The sequence below is a fragment of the Ranitomeya variabilis genome, chromosome 2 (assembly GCF_051348905.1).
Source record: "Ranitomeya variabilis isolate aRanVar5 chromosome 2, aRanVar5.hap1, whole genome shotgun sequence".
In the NCBI taxonomy this organism is placed as follows: Eukaryota; Metazoa; Chordata; class Amphibia; order Anura; family Dendrobatidae; genus Ranitomeya; species Ranitomeya variabilis.
Window position 1 is genome coordinate 251,596,544 of NC_135233.1, and position 17,406 is coordinate 251,613,949.

The 17,406-nt window shown below is 43.6% G+C and overlaps 1 protein-coding gene and 1 long non-coding RNA gene across 3 annotated transcripts in view; one reads left to right on the top strand and one right to left on the bottom strand.

The window, feature by feature from the left end:
* The window catches only part of LOC143805358 (histo-blood group ABO system transferase-like), a 133,357-nt gene that overhangs the window by 2,468 nt on the left and 113,483 nt on the right, over positions 1 to 17,406 (bottom strand). Inside the window, exon 6 of one of the 2 annotated variants that reach the window (XM_077284602.1) lies at positions 4,755 to 4,889. The exons of the other annotated variant lie outside the window; for it this stretch is intronic. Within the exon in view, the coding sequence (XP_077140717.1) occupies positions 4,755 to 4,889 (135 nt within the window). The remainder of the gene's footprint in view (positions 1 to 4,754; positions 4,890 to 17,406) is intronic. 2 annotated transcript variants of the gene reach the window in all.
* The window catches only part of LOC143805360 (uncharacterized), a 43,215-nt gene continuing 28,981 nt past the window's right edge, over positions 3,173 to 17,406 (top strand). The window contains exons 1-2 of the long non-coding RNA XR_013221227.1: positions 3,173 to 3,359; positions 5,911 to 5,974. This is a non-coding gene — a long non-coding RNA (uncharacterized LOC143805360). The remainder of the gene's footprint in view (positions 3,360 to 5,910; positions 5,975 to 17,406) is intronic.

Sequence of the window (17,406 nt, forward strand, 5' to 3'; positions counted from 1 at the left end):
TATTCTCCTTGGTAACATACTTCTTACATGAAAAAACCCTGACATTTTAAAAGGGGTGTGTTATATCCATTTCTAGATCCATTGTATCAAACTTTTGGAAAATGTCTGTAAAATTAAGACAATGATAGGTCTTGTGGGAAGCAGCCACTCGGGTATCCCATCTTGTGGAAAATTTGAGTAGACCGTTATTTCTTATTAAGTCTTTTCATAGGAAAAATGCAAAGATCTCTTACTAACTAAATTAGAAAAGAACAGAAGAGGATTTCCAGTTCGAGGCTACCAGCATGTTAGCAATTATTAAAGCATGGCTTATAATGTACCTACACATAAATGGAATAATTTCAATATCTAATAGCAGAGTCGTATAGGGGGAGAGGTAATATGATGAATTAATAATTCTAGAGATTAAAGTGGATATTCCTTCCAAAGAGAAAGTTAAAAGCTTGGTATTGGAGTGTTTTAATTCAGGAAATGGGTATAATATAGAGGAGTTTAAGAAGAAGTAGCATTTCATAAGCTACCGTTCCACCCAAAAAAGTCAATCTTTTTTGGATAGAGCTATGGATAAGAGGTATGTAAGCATTTGCCAATGATAATGTTGGGTTTTTGATCTAGATGCCTAAGTAAGCCAATGGTGGGATTGCCACTGAAAAGGGAATTTCAATTTTACAGATTAATCTGGAGAGCGTGATCTATATTAAAACTGAAGATCTGAGCTTTGTTAGGGTTAATTTCATAACATGATACCTTGAGAATTCTTTCAGGGTGTCAACAATTGATGTAAGGGATGATAAAGACCCCTAGCAATATACTATGATGTAGTCTGCACATAATCCTAATTTATGGTGTTGACCCACTAAAAAGAATTTCTCTAATAAGTGTATTGGATCTAATCAGTTCAGCTAAAGGTTCCATGACCATTACAGAAAATAGGGCAAAGAAAGAGAACAGCCGTGACGGGTGACGTTTGTATTGTCAAACCTGTTCGAAAAGACATTGCAAAAGTTGTGGTGATGGATGTGAACAAAGAGTTATGAGTGCATTGATAAATAAACCCAACAACTAAAACATACTTTTTTGTATAAAGTATAAAAAGCAAACTGTTGATGGATCCTAACCAAAGTCTTCCCAGCATGCAAGGTCAAAAAGAAAAGTCAACTGAAGAAATACGATTTCCAAATTCTTCTTGTTCCATCAGCCGCCGATGTTCCCTTAGTAAACCCGACTTAGCGTGAATTAATAATATAGGGAAATATGTTCATCAGTTTGTAAACCAAGTATCTATATTTAGGAGTGATATAACAAGGTAGTTAGCTGTGCTGGAGGGATCTTTGCCAAAGCAAGCCATAAATATATGAGAAACGTTCGAGTGACTAATGTTATGATTCCTGGAGTGGACCCACTGGATTGCGGTGACGACGGTTCCCAGGCGAGGTGATCAGGTGGAACCGACCCATATACAGGGACTGTTAGGGGTAAGCCTAGGAGGGAGATACACCGTGATAGCTTGTGCCAGAGGGGCAGCTCGAGAACAACCAGGAGAATCAGGGTACTCACAGAGGACCAGAGGGGTGGAGCAGCCACATGGAAAACCCGGGACTCAGGGCATGGCAGGGTTCACACAGAGGGTACCGGATCCTGGATGGATCAGAGCACGCACTGGAGGAATACTGGAACTGAGCAGAGCTGAGCACGTACTGGAAGCGTACAGGGACAGAGCAGAGCATGCACGCACTGGAAGCGTACAGGGACTGAGCAGAGCACGCACGCACTGGAAGCGTACAGGGACAGAGCAGAGCATGCACACACTGGAAGTGTACAGGGACAGAGCAGAGCATGCACTGGAAGCGTACAGGGACAGAGCAGATTACGCACGCACTGGAATTGTGCAGGGACAGAGCAGAGCACGCACACACTGGAAGCGTACAGGGACCTGATGTACAGAAACCTAAGTGGACCAGGAGGGAGCACAGAAAGGCACAATAATAATCAGGCGCTTCCTCTAGCAGGAAGCGACCTGATATACCCGGTGGCCGCTGCCCAGGCAGGACAGCGCTTCCAGGTCAGTACAACCAGGCATCATAAAGAAGCTGGGAGTGCGTGTGACTGCGACCTAAGCGGCCTAGCGAGCATGCGCGGGGAACAGGATCCCCAGCGCGGCCGAGAACCCGAAAGAGGAGGAGGAGGGACGCGGCGAGGGACCCGGCAAGCAAGGTGAGTATCGCAGTGTGCCGTAATAACTACATTTGGGATTATTAAGGATGACGAATGTAATCTCTTAGAAGAAAGCAATATCTTTTCCCTGGAGGAGGCAGCCTCCCTCAAGCTATAGACCTATGAAAATGGTCTGTTTAATCCCTTTATACTTAGGGATATCAATTTAACAGCAATAATTAATCAGAGAATAAAGCTCAGTTACCAGCAGAGCAATGAGAGATGTTTAGAAATAAGCAATTACAGTAGAATAGCCAATGCTTGGAGTCACATGATTCGTAAATTATACCAAAAAGCTATAGAGGCCGATGGAAAAAAGCTATGATGGAATAATACCCCCAAAATGACTTACATATAGATCTAACTAATAAGGATATCAATGTAAAGCATAAAGTGAGAATTAAAATATAACTTTTAATGTACCATATTTCTTAAAAAATTAACAAAAGTGTGCCATCCTTTGTGAAAATAAAAAAAAAGGGGTTGAATTACTGTCGATGAGAGTCAATGTTACATCAAAACCAGAAAGACAATGGCTTTGATGTAACATTGACTCTCATTGACAGTAATTCAACCCCTTTTTATTTTCACAAAGGGTGGTCTTTTCTTAATTTTTTAAGAAATAAATTAAAAATTAGATTTTAATTCTCATTTTATGCTGTACATTGATAGAGGCCGATGGACCAAAACTTACTAAAATCCAAAATATGTCAGTCACTGGAGAGTAAACGTTCACCATAACTTACGAGTAAAAGGAAGAACCTTAAAAAAACCTGTCTAAAGGATTTGTAAATCTAATGCAGATGTTAGCTGTCCAGCAAATTTTAACTATTTTGTGGCGCATATAGCTTTGAGGTAAGCAAAGGAGTGATCCTGTATGGGTCTTCTTCTGGGTCAGAACAAAAATTAAGTGACCAAGTCCTGTCGCGATGTAATTAGTTCAGCGATTTTAATGGCTTCCTCTACTGAAGATGCAGGAAGAAACTACCCTCACACACCTGGACCCATTGAAGTGCTCACTGCGCAAAACGGCTGTCGTCCATCTGCACGCTCCCTGCATGCCTCTGTGTCCCGCAAATCCCACACAAAGTCTCTTGTTCACTTGGATGAAATAAAAAAGGACTTTGGAATAATCAATCCAACTGGTGAGTGCCGCATTATTTTTCTTCACACATAAAGAAACTTCCCTCTACTCCAGGCTCAGACTGGCCCATAGGGAAACAGGAGAATCCCCCGGAGGGCCCCTCTGCAGATCTGGGCCACCGAATCCACTGTGTGGGCAGTACTTGGCATAAATCACTTAAGTCACTCTGTGCAGAAAAAGCAACATCTCACCATTCATTAATCAAACTACCCAGTAAATTATTAAATAGAGATGTACTGTAGGTAAAGTCAATGTAACTGGTGAGCCCTTGGCACCCCAGTCTGGCACTGCTCTACTTGGTATCAAGAACTTATTCCGGTGGCCCCCTCTGTAGGGGATCTTGGCTTTCCTTAGACATCTTACTGCCAGAGTAAAGGGTAACTTGAAAGATGTCACCGACTCACTGTACATCTGTATGCATCTTAAGGATCTGGGAGAGATCTATTCTGCCTGCTATACTCTAGAGTATCTGTTCTCATACAGTTGTGGAATCTCCACCCTGTGGAGCAGAGGCAGAGATATGGTTCAGACTAGTGAGCATATAAGTCTGGTCAATAATGGGGACACATTAGGGAATTTCTGGAAACAGCTGACTTTTAGGTATTGTGGCAGTTGGGCAGGTAGGGTTGTATGCAGGTATGCCCCAAAACGTAATATTTCTGTGACTGCAGTTTTCTAAATCTGTGACAATTTCAGAATTTCAAGCTCTTGTTGAAGCACAAGTCCGCTTGCAAGTTGTATTCAGAAGTAATGTCAAAGACTTTATTTTCCAGCTAAGCAATCCTCTGTTTCCTTCTCCACTGTAATATTCAGAGGGTAACTGCTTGGAAAAGTCATACTCCATAGACCCAAAAGTTTGACCCAAAAGGGGTGTAGGTTCTGCAGTCTGTGTCTTTTTGCAACCTACTGCCCATATAAAAATGCCAACTAACCTCTAGGTGCCGAATATGTTCCTATAACAGTAGAAAGGCGAAAATATTTTTTTTGCCACTACGAAAGTCATGGTTATATCTTTTCCACCTTGTAATGATTATGAAACAACTCTGCTCACTGTGACCCAGTCTACAAAGCAAAGCTGACATATGAGTTGAAGAAAACAGGAATATACTATGACAGCTCCAGAGGCCAGTGGGAACTGCAATAATTTAATATTTTTACATGTTGTTGCTAAAGATGTGGTTGAGCTATGTCACCGTAAGAATGAGAAGAGCATACAGGTGTCAGGTATTCGTATTTCAGAATGGGAGCATGGGGGCATGTGGGAGCATGGGGGCATGTGGACGTACGGAGCAGCTCCATGTGGTGACGTAAGATGACAGGTATGCAGCCCCTGTTTTTTGAGGGGATTTCACCTCAAATATGATTTTTTTTATTTTTTATAAAAACCAAAACTTACTTTTTGATGGCAAACACAGTGACGCCAACACGAACATTTCGCTGGTGAAATTGTGCATTCAGTATGTCGATATTGAAGCCACCTTCCCATATGATTGGTGCAAGCCAAGGTGTTGATATCAATACATCTGTTCTCCTTTAATAATAAAATAAAATTATATGCATGCATGTTAAATTATAATTTTTAAAACTTACTGTACATTGAGAAAAATAACTGGTGTGGAAACTGTCATCAAGTTGCTATTCGTAGGTTATTAAATTGTGAAAATTTTTAAAAAATTTTAATTGATATGAGTCGAATCCTGTTGCAGAAAGGTGTCAATAAAGGGTAAGTCTCCCTGAGAAGTTGGTACACAGTCACAATAAAACTCAGAAAGTAGCTCCCTGGTTATCCACCAATCTAAAAAGGCAACTGTGCTCCTTATTCATAGGTGATAACAGGCAGTCCTTTCACAGGTAGGGTGACTGATGAGAGGTATGTATGGGGTATACCGGGATCACGTCATGCTCCACTCCCTTTCCTCATGCTGATATTACCTTGTTCGTATGATTGTATATATAATTGCATGATGCTGCTATGTGTATATATACTGTATATTTATGTGTTGTGTAGAAAGGGACAGTGCAGTTATAAGATTAGCCACCAGAAGGTGGCATAGTAGAATAGGAATAGTAGTTTAGTATAACAAATAGTTAACGTATGAGGGGCCAGCTGTTGGTAAAATAGGAGTATCTCCTTATTTGAATTCAGTAGAGCCAGAGAGCCCAGGCAGTCCTGTAGGGCCCTAGAGCCTGGGGCAGCACAGTCAGCTCCGTAACATTCAAGCTAGAAGCCCAGTCGTCCAAGGCCAGCAGCACAGGAGCACAGTTGGCTCTATCATGTGGCAGCTTACTACGTGGGCAGATGCCCCTATGTCTGGTTCGAAACGGACAGGGGAACTCCTAAAAATAGTGAAGCTGGACAGGGAGGATGCTGCGGTCCCGAACAAGATGACACGACCCAGGAACATGCTGAAGGATATGAGGGAGAGCACAGGGAAAGCGAAGGATGTAAACCGTGTGGAACCCTATGTCGATGCTGTAATTGATTTGGACGAGCTGAGGAAGGAAAGTTACTCGTTTAAAGTTGGAACTAAACTGTCTCTATTTGTGTGCAGTCATCAGGAGTGAGCCTGCAGCAGACCAGAGGTGACCCTAATGGTTCAGAGAATGGAAAGACAGGTACGCTGACAAAGGAACATTGTTTTCATGTGGTGGGAGACCAGTGTGTGATTGAACAATATATGTCAGCCATGACTACAGCCCTGGCCCCCCTCACACTTGGTATAGTGCGTCAGAATCCCACAGCCTTGCAATGTGGGAATGCCGTGAATGGTGAAGATACTGATACCCTGGATGTGATTAATACATTGGATGTGACTGAAACCCTGGATGTGACAAACTTTGTTTGTGACCAAGATGGCGACCTTAACCCCTTTCTGCCATCAGATGGAATAGTACGTCCGATGGCAGAACACCCACTTTGATGTGGGCTCTGGCGGTGAGCCCGCATCAAAGCCGGGACATGTCAGCTGTTTTGAACAACTGACATGTGCCCGCAATAGGCGCGGGCAGAATCGCGATCCGCTCGTGCCTATTAAGTAGCTAAATGCCGCCGTCAAACTCTAACAATGGCATTTAACAAGCACTTCTGGCCATCCGGCCGGAAATGTGCGCACTGATGACCCCCCCGTCACATGATCGGGAGTCATCGGCACGTCGGCATGACAACCAAGGGTCTCCTTGAGACCTCTATGGTTATTAACGCTGGATTGCTATGAGCGCCACCCTCTATGTAGCAGAGCCATTCAAGTTGTACCAGCTTCTAGCCACCCATGGTGGCTATTGAAGTAAGGCAAAAGTAAAAAATAAAATGTTTTTAAAAATATGAAAAAAAAATATATATATATAAAAGTTCAAATCACTTCCCTTTCGCCCCATTCAAAATAAAACCATAAAAAAATAAATCAAACCTACACATATTTGGTATCACCGCGTTCAGAATCGCCTGATCTATCAATAAAAAAAGATTAACCTGATCGATAATTGGCGTAGCAATAAAGAAAAATTCAAAACGCCAGAATTACGTTTTTTTGGTCGCAGCGACATTGCATTAAAATGTAATAACGGGCGATCAAAAGAAGACATCTGCACCAAAATAGTATCATTAAAAATGTCAGCTGGACATGCAAAAAATAAGCCCTCACTCAACCCCAGGTCATGAAAAATGGAGACGCTACAGTTATTGGTAAATTGCACAATTTTTTTTTTCTTTTTTAGCAAAGTGTGGAATTTTTTTCACCACTTAGATAAAAAAGAACCTAGACATGTTTGGTGTCTATGAACTCGTAAGGACCTGGAGAATCATAATGACTGGTCAGTTTTAGCATTTAGTGAACCTAGAAAAAAAGCCAAACAAAAAACAACTGTGGGATTGCCCTTTTTTTGCAATTTCACCGCACTTGGAATTTTTCTCATTTCTCGTACATGACATGGTAAAACCAATGATTTTGTTCAAAAGGACAACTCGTTCCACAAAAAATAAGCCCTCACATGGCCATATTGATGGAAAAATGAAAAAGTTATGGCTCTGGGAAGGAGGGGAGCGAAAAACAAAAAGGCAAAAACGAAAATATCCTGGGTCATGAAGGGGTTAAAGATGGTGGAAACTGGTACCAAAATGGAAAACTTTGATCCCACCACTAATGGGCATCCTGACTCAGAGATGGCATGAAAAAATGCCTGGCAGTCAGCGGCCTAAACTGGTGAATGGTGCCCGCCCATGGTGCGTGCGTTTGAAAGGAAGAGGACCTCGCTCCTTGCCACAGATTACAGAGAAATGGGTGGAGCTGTCAGAAGCGACCCCACTTTGGAATGGGTAGGGCCCAGAAGAAAACCCCGTGTGCAGCTGCTCGGCTCCATGATGAGATACGGCAGTGGCAGCGATGGACCATTCGTGCACACAACACTGCAGAGGCATAGGCCGTGTCGAATGGCAGTGGCAGCAAGAAGAGGAGAAGACCCGACCCGGACGACAGAGGAGAGTCACTGTTGAGTTTTGGACTCACCGGTTTCCAGTACCTGCGGAGGAGCACTGCCAGAACATCATCTCTGGAAGACGGAACCTCATTGAAACCTCCTGAAACCTAAAGTACAGGCCTCCATCACCAACCTCAGCGGTGACGATCTGGCCACTTATTTCCTAGAAAAAATCAACCACATCCATCAGGATATCTCAGCCCAATCTCCTCAGTGCCTGGATCCCCTTCCCTGCCGCACCTCAAGCTCACTAGACATCTTTGAGCCTGTTTCAGAAGAAGAAGTTTCCAAGCTCCTCGCTTCTGCTCGGCCTACAACCTGCAACAGTAACCCCATTCCATCACATCTCCTGCAGTCCCTCTCAGCAGTGGTCACCACTCACCTGACTAAAATATTTAACCTCTCTCTTTCTTCAGGTATCTTTCCCTCCTCATTTAAATATGCAATCATAACCCCTTTGCTTAAAAAGCCTTCCCTGGACCAGAACTCCACTGCTAACTTCAGACCTGTCTCTAACCTTTCCTTCATCTTTAAACTCCTGGAATGCTTGGTCCACTCCCGTCTAATCTGCTATCTCTCGGATAACTCTCTTCTCGACCCCTTACAATCTGGTTTCCGCTCTTTACACTCCACTGAAACTGCCCTCAATAAAGTCTCTAATGATCTAATAACAGCTAAATCCGAAGGTCATTGCTCCCTGCTGAGTCTCCTGTATCCCTCTGCTGCATTTGACACTGTGGATCACCAGCTCCTCCTCACTATGCTCAGCTCTATAGGCCTCAAGGACACAGCCCTCTCCTGGTTCTCCTCCTGCCTCTCTGACCACTCCTTCACTGTATCTTTTGCCGGCTCCTGTTCCTCTCCTCATCCCCTTACTATCGGGGTTCCGCAGGGCTCAGTCCTAGGCCCCCTCCACTTCTCTCTATACACTGTCCCTATTGGACAAACAATCAGCAGATTTGGGTTCCAGTATCATCTCTATGCTGACGACACCCAAATATACACTTCTTTCCCTGACATCACCCCTACCCTAATTCAAAATACCAAGGATTGTCTGTCTGCTGTCTCTAACATCTTGTTCCCCCCTCTATCTGAAACTAAATCTCTCCAAAACGGAACTTCTTGTTTTTCTCCCTTCTACTAACCTCACTCTACCCAACATCGAAATTACCCTGGAAGGTTCAACCATAACTCCCAAGCAGCATGGCCACTGTCTTGGGGTCATATTAGACACCGAACTTTCCTTTACTCCCTATATCCGATCACTCACTCGCTCTTGTCACCTGCATCTTAAAAATATCTCCAGAATCCGACCTTTTCTCACCTTTGAAACTGCAAAGACTCTTACTGTCGCTCTTATTCATTCTCGTCTGGACTACTGCAACTCTCTTCTAATCGGTCTCCCTCGTACCAAACTTTCTCCTCTCCAATCCATCTTGAATGCGGCAGCCAGGGTCATATTTCTATCCAGCCGCTTCACCGATGCCTCCATCTTGTGCCAGTCATTACACTGGCTACCCATTCGCTACAGGGTCCAGTATAAACTCATCTCTCTCACTCACAAAGCTCTCCACAGTTCTGCACCACCTTATATCTCCTCTCTCATCTCTGTCTATCGCTCTACATGTGCCCTCCGTTCTACAAATGACCTAAGACTAACATCCCCCATAATCCGAATCTCGCACCTCCGTCTCCAAGACTTCTCTTGTGCTGCACCAGCTCTCTGGAATGCACTTCCCCAGACGACCAGACTGATACCTAGCCCTGAATAATACCTATATAGAAAAGAAATGCCACAGTAATATAAAATCACAAAGACTAAGAATACCAAATAGTCATATATTACCCCAAAACAAAATATTCAAAGCCAAATTTAATAAAATTTATTAATTTTTATTAAAAATGATAACACACCTTGGTTACACACAAAAAATCCTTTATCAGGAATTAATTGCATATAAAATAAAATTGGTGAACAACAAGAATTACTTTTAAAAATTGTTATATTTATTATGCAAAAAAGTATAAAAGAATATATATATGAAAATTTGATGAATAAAACAAAATGTGGCCAGGGACGTGGAATGACAGACTGAGTGGTACAGGGATCTATATATAGAAATCCTTATATAAGGAGATATGCAATGCACCGGCAGTAGAAAAGGGCTATAGTTAAATAAATATATCCAAATATATACAAAAAAAGATTATATATATATATATATATATATATATATATATATATATATATATATATATACAGTTAGGTCCATATATATTTGGACAGAGACAACATTTTTCTAATTTTGGTTATGGACATTACCACAATGAATTTTAAACAAAACAATTCAGATGCAGTTGAAGTTCAGACTTTCAGCTTTCATTTGAGGGTATCCACATTAAAATTGGATGAAGGGTTAAGGAGTTTCAGCTACTTAACATGTGCCACCCTGTTTTTAAAGGGACCAAAAGTAATTGGACAATTGACTCCAAGGCTATTTCATGGACAGGTGTGGGCAATCCCTTCGTTATGTCATTCTTAATTAAGCAGATAAAAGGCCTGGAGCTGATTTGAGGTGTGGTACTTGCATTTGGAAGGTTTTGCTGTGAAGTAAACATGCGGTCAAAGGAGCTCTCCATGCAGGTGAAACAAGCCATCCTTAAGCTGCGAAAACAGAAAAAAACCCATCTGAAAAATTGCTACAATATTAGGAGTGGCAAAATCTACAGTTTGGTACATCCTGAGAAAGAAAGAAAGCACTGGTGAACTCATCAATGCAAAAAGACCTGGGCGCCCACGGAAGACAACAGTGGTGGAGGATAGAAGAATAATCTCCATGGTGAAGAGAAACCCCTTCACAACAGCCAACCAAGTGAAAAACACTCTCCAGGAGGTAGGCGCATCAATATCCAAATCTACCATAAAGAGAAGACTGCATGAAAGTAAATACAGAGGGTTCACTGCACGGTGCAAGCCACTCATAAGCATCAAGAATAAAAAGGCTAGACTGGACTTTGCTAAAAAACATCTAAAAAAGCCAGCACAGTTCTGGAATAACATTCTTTGGAGAGATGAAACAAAGATCAACCTCTACCAGAATGATGGCAAGAGAAAAGTATGGCGAAGGCGTGGTACAGCTCATGATCCAAAGCATACCACATCATCTGTAAAACATGGTGGAGGCAGTGTGATGGCTTGGGCATGCATGGCTGCCAGTGGCACTGGGTCACTAGTGTTTATTGATGATGTGACACAGGACAGAAGCAGCCGAATGAATTCTGAGGTATTCAGAGACATACTGTGTGCTCAGATCCAGCCAAATGCAGCCAAACTGATTGGTCGTCGTTTCATACTACAGATGGACAATGACCCAAAACATAAAGCCAAAGCAACCCAGGAGTTAATTAAAGCAAAGAAGTGGAATATTCTTGAATGGCCAAGTCAGTCACCTGATCTCAACCCAATTGAGCATGCATTTCACTTGTTAAAGACTAAACTTCAGACAGAAAGGCCCACAAACAAACAGCAACTGAAAACCACCGCAGTGAAGGCCTGGCAGAGCATCAAAAAGGAGGAAACACAGCGTCTGGTGATGTCCATGAGTTCAAGACTTCAGGCAGTCATTGCCAACAAAGGGTTTTCAACCAAGTATTAAAAATGAACATTTCATTTAAAATTATTGAATCTGTCCAATTACTTTTGGTCCCTTTAAAAACAGGGTGGCACATGTTAAGTAGCTGAAACTCCTTAACCCTTCATCCAATTTTAATGTGGATACCCTCAAATGAAAGCTGAAAGTCTGAACTTCAACTGCATCTGAATTGTTTTGGTTAAAATTCATTGTGGTAATGTCTATAACCAAAATGAGAAAAATGTTGTCTCTGTCCAAATATATATGGACCTAACTGTATATATGTATATACAGTGGGGCAATAAAGTATTTAGTCAGTCAGCAATAGTGCAAGTTCCACCACTTAAAAAGATGAGAGGCGTCTGTAATTTACATCATAGGTAGACCTCAACTATGGGAGACAAACTGACAAAAAAAAATCCAGAAAATCACATTGTCTGTTTTTTTAACATTTTATTTGCATATTATGGTGGAAAATAAGTATTTGGTCAGAAACAAACAATCAAGATTTCTGGCTCTCACAGACCTGTAACTTCTTCTTTAAGAGTCTCCTCTTTCCTCCACTCATTACCTGTAGTAATGGCACCTGTTTAAACTTGTTATCAGTATAAAAAGACACCTGTGCACACCCTCAAACAGTCTGACTCCAAACTCCACTATGGTGAAGACCAAAGAGCTGTCAAAGGACATCAGAAACAAAATTGTAGCCCTGAACCAGGCTGGGAATACTGAATCTGCAATAGCCAACCAGCTTGGAGTGAAGAAATCAACAGTGGGAGCAATAATGACCACTGATAATCTCCCTCGATCTGGGGCTCCACGCAAAATCCCACCCCGTGGGGTCAGAATGATCACAAGAACGGTGAGCAAAAATCCCAGAACCACGCGGGGGGACCTAGTGAATGAACTGCAGAGAGCTGGGACCAATGTAACAAGGCCTACCATAAGTAACACACTACGCCACCATGGATTCAGATCCTGCAGTGCCAGACGTGTCCCACTGCTTAAGCCAGTACATGTCCGGGCCCGTCTGAAGTTTGCTAGAGAGCATTTGGATGATCCAGAGGTGTTTTGGGAGAATGTCCTATGGTCTGATGAAACCAAACTGGAACTGTTTGGTAGAAACACAACTTGTCGTGTTTGGAGGAAAAAGAATACTGAGTTGCATCCATCAAACACCATACCTACTGTAAAGCATGGTGGTGGAAACATCATGCTTTGGGGCTGTTTCTCTGCAAAGGGGCCAGGACGACTGATCCGGGTACATGAAAGAATGAATGGGGCCATGTATCGTGAGATTTTGAGTGCAAACCTCCTTCCATCAGCAAGGGCATTGAAGATGAAACGTGGCTGGGTCTTTCAACATGACAATGATCCAAAGCACACCGCCAGGGCAACGAAGGAGTGGCTTCGTAAGAAGCATTTCAAGGTCCTGGAGTGGCCTAGCCAGTCTCCAGATCTCAACCCTATAGAAAACCTTTGGAGGGAGTTGAAAGTCCGTGTTGCCAAGCGAAAAGCCAAAAACATCACTGCTCTAGAGGAGATCTGCATGGAGGAATGGGCCAACATACCAACAACAGTGTGTGGCAACCTTGTGAAGACTTACAGAAAACGTTGGACCTCTGTCATTGCCAACAAAGGATGTATAACAAAGTATTGAGATGAAATTTTTTTTCTGACCAAATACTAATTTTCCACCATAATATGCAAATAAAATGTTAAAAAAACAGACAATGTGATTTTCTGGATTTTTTTTTGTCAGTTTGTCTCCCATAGTTGAGGTCTACCTATGATGTAAATTACAGACGCCTCTCATCTTTTTAAGTGGTGGAACTTGCACTATTGCTGACTGACTAAATACTTTATTGCCCCACTATATATATATATATATATATATATATATATATATATATATATATATATATATATATATATATATATATATATATATATAAATATATATATATATGTATATATATATATGTATATATATGTAAGCAGCAAAAAGGTGCCAAAAAGATCAAGTGAAAAGAAAGCTAATACAAAAAATCAATAGCCAAGTATATATATGTGCAGCACCCCAGGGTCCCGGTCGTTGCAGTACTGTTGCTCCGTCACTAAGGGGAGTGATGGTAGGTCTGATGGCACCTAAGGAGTTCACCTGACCAGGTATCACAGTCACACATTACACGTCACAATCTGGCCACCAGGGGGAGCAAAGGGTTCTATGATTAGGCCACTCCTCACAATCTGGTAAAACTGGGGGCTGGACAGAAAGTTAGACAGAAGCTGACTGGGTTGGGACCAGGCAACTTCCTGTGGCAGAGGGTGTTGCAGGGGAAGATTCAGGGGGGTCCCTGTTAGGGGTGGGATCCTGACAGAGGCCTAGCGAACAGAACAGAACGTTACGGAGCCGCGCCTGCACTTCATTGCGGCGGCATCCTAAGAGAGGACACAAAGCGAGGTTTATTGTGGAGAATTGAGAAACGAGATCACAGCAAAAAGGAGAATAAGCCAGTAGGAGTCGTGCCGTAAGATCGAGGCAACATCCTACTGAGGCGCGTAGCCGGTGGCCGGAACGCCGAGGAAGTATTGGGCTCCACGCATTACTTCAATCAGCGGCAGGGCAGTTGACTTTAGGTTGGCTGTCTCCCCTAAATCACCTAAGCAGACATAGGAGGCAATTGTGGGAGAGGGGCGACTCTAGGGTCCCGGAAGAACTCCAGGCCTACCCGTCATACGGGTGCATCCTAGCCATATCATCTGGGGGACGGAGAAGAACATCAGAACAGATATGAGTTGTGAGAAATAACATCAGAAACAGACACAACAGTTGTGAGGACTATCCCGTGGTGCTCAGCAGGGAGGTACTACAACACACAGGCGCTAGAAGGTAGGCACTGATTTCCACCTGCAAAGGGTGGGCCTTCGGACCAGCCGGTCTCAGCCAGCCCTGTTAGCAGTACTCTGGATTGTGGATCCTGAGGCCTTCAGTAAAGAGGTAAAGAGACTGCAACTGTTATGAACTGGTGGTTTAGGAGCAACATGGGACGTGCTCTGGAGGAGGTGGTACCTGTACTGACCGCAGTTCCTGAGCTTAATACAACACTAGAAGTAGCTGTGGGATGTTCCTGTCACTCCCTAGACACCTCGTCACAGCCGGAGGACTAACTACCCCTAAAGATAGAAACAGGAAAGCTATCTTGCCTCAGAGAAAATTCCCAAAGGACAGACAGCCCCCCACAAATATTGACTGTGAGTGGAGAGGGAAATGACATACACAGAATGAAACTAGGATGTAGCAAAGGAGGCCAATCTAGCTAGATAGATAGAACAGGACAGAATACTGTGCGGTCAGTATAAAAATACTAGAAAAATCCACCACAGAGTTTACAAAAATCTCCACATCTGACTAAAGGTGTGGAGGGTAAATCTGCTTTCCAGAGCTTCCAGCTTAACTGAATAAATCCATACTGACAAGCTGGACAAGAAAAAACATAGAATGTGCTGAACGATTAAGTCCACAAAATGTGGACAGCAAAAGAACAAGCAGGAACTTATCTTTGCTGAACTGGTCAGAATATCAGGGAAATCCAAGCAGAGAAGTGAATCCAACCAGGAACCATTGACAACTGGCACTGGCTGAAGGATAGAGCCAGGCTATATAGCCGAGCCAGAATAGACGATCAGTGGAAGCAGCTGCTGACTGCTAAATCCAGGGAGCAGCAGTACCACTTAAAACCACCGGAGGGAGCCCAAGAGCAGAACTCACAAAAGCGCCACTTACAACCACCGGAGGGAGCCCAAGAGCGGAAATCACAACAGTACCCCCCCCTTGAGGAGGGGTCACCGGACCCTCACCAGAGCCCCCAGGCCGATCAGGACGAGCCAAGTGAAAGGCACGAACCAAATCGGCGGCATGGACATCGGAGGCAACAACCCAAGAATTATCCTCCTGGCCATAGCCCTTCCACTTGACAAGATACTGAAGCCTCCGCCTCGAAAAACGAGAATCCAAAATTTTCTCCACCACATATTCCAACTCCCCCTCAACCAACACCGGGGCAGGAGGATCAACCGAAGGAACCATAACGGGCACCACATATCTCCGCAACGAAGATCTATGGAAAACATTATGGATGGCAAAAGAGGCTGGAAGGGCCAAACGAAAAGACACCGGATTGATAATCTCAGAAATCTTATAAGGACCAATAAACCGAGGCTTGAACTTAGGGTAAGAAACCTTCATAGGAACATGACGAGAAGATAACCAGACTAAATTCCCTACCCGAAACCGGGGACCAACACACCGACGGCGGTTAGCAAAACGTTGAGCCTTTTCCTGAGACAATGTCAAATTGTCTACCACATGAGTCCAAATCTGCTGTAACCTGTCCACCACAGAATCCACACCAGGACAATCAGAAGGCTCAACCTGCCCCGAAGAAAAACGAGGATGAAAACCAAAATTACAAAAGAAAGGCGAAATCAAAGTAGCCGAACTAGCCCGATTATTAAGGGCAAACTCGGCCAAAGGCAAGAAAGCCACCCAATCATCCTGAACAGCAGACACAAAGCATCTCAAATAGGTTTCCAAGGTCTGATTAGTTCGCTCAGTTTGGCCATAAGTCTGAGGATAGAACGCCGAAGAAAAAGACAAATTAATGCCCATCCTAGCACAAAAGGCCCGCCAAAACCTAGAAACAAACTGGGAACCTCTGTCAGACACAATATTCTCCGGAATGCCATGCAAATGAACCACATGGTGAAAAAACAATGGAACCAAATCAGAGGAGGAAGGCAATTTAGGCAAAGGTACCAAATGGACCATTTTAGAGAACCGGTCACAAACCACCCAGATAACAGACATCTTCTGGGAAACAGGAAGATCCGAAATAAAATCCATGGAAATATGCGTCCAGGGCCTCTCAGGGACCGGCAAAGGCAAAAGCAACCCACTAGCGCGGGAACAGCAAGGCTTGGCCCGGGCACAAGTCCCACAGGACTGCACAAAAGAACGCACATCCCGCGACAAGGAAGGCCACCAAAAGGACCTAGCAACCAAATCTCTGGTACCAAAAATCCCAGGATGACCAGCCAACACTGAACAATGAACCTCAGAAATTACCTTACTAGTCCATCTATCAGGAACAAACAGCTTCCCCACTGGACAGCGGTCAGGTTTATCAGCCTGAAATTCCTGAAGCACCCGCCGCAAATCAGGGGAGATGGCAGAAAGAATTACCCCTTCTTTAAGAATGCCAACCGGCTCAAGGACTCCAGGAGAATCAGGCAAAAAACTCCTAGAGAGGGCATCAGCCTTAACATTCTTAGATCCCGGAATATATGAGACCACAAAATCAAAACGGGAGAAAAACAGGGACCATCGAGCCTGTCTAGGGTTCAGCCGCTTGGCCGACTTGAGGTGAATCAGATTCTTATGATTGGTCAAGACCACAACGCGGTGCTTGGCTCCCTCAAGCCAATGTCGCCACTCCTCAAATGCCCACTTCATAGCCAACAACTCCCGATTGCCAACGTCATAATTGCGCTCCGCAGGCGAAAACTTTCTGGAAAAAAAGGCACACGGTTTCATCAAAGAACCATCAGAATTCCTCTGAGACAAAACGGCCCCTGCCCCAATCTCAGAAGCGTCAACCTCAACCTGAAAAGGAAGAGAAACATCCGGCTGACGCAACACAGGGGCAGAAGTAAATCGGCGTTTAAGCTCCTGATAGGCCTCAACAGCCGCAGAGGACCAATTCGTCACATCAGCGCCTTTCTTCGTCAAATCGGTCAGGGGCTTAACCACACTGGAAAAGTTGGCAATGAAACGGCGATAAAAATTAGCAAAGCCCAAAAATTTCTGAAGGCTCTTCACCGATGTGGGTTGAATCCAGTCATGAATGGCTTGGACCTTAACAAGATCCATTTCTATAGACG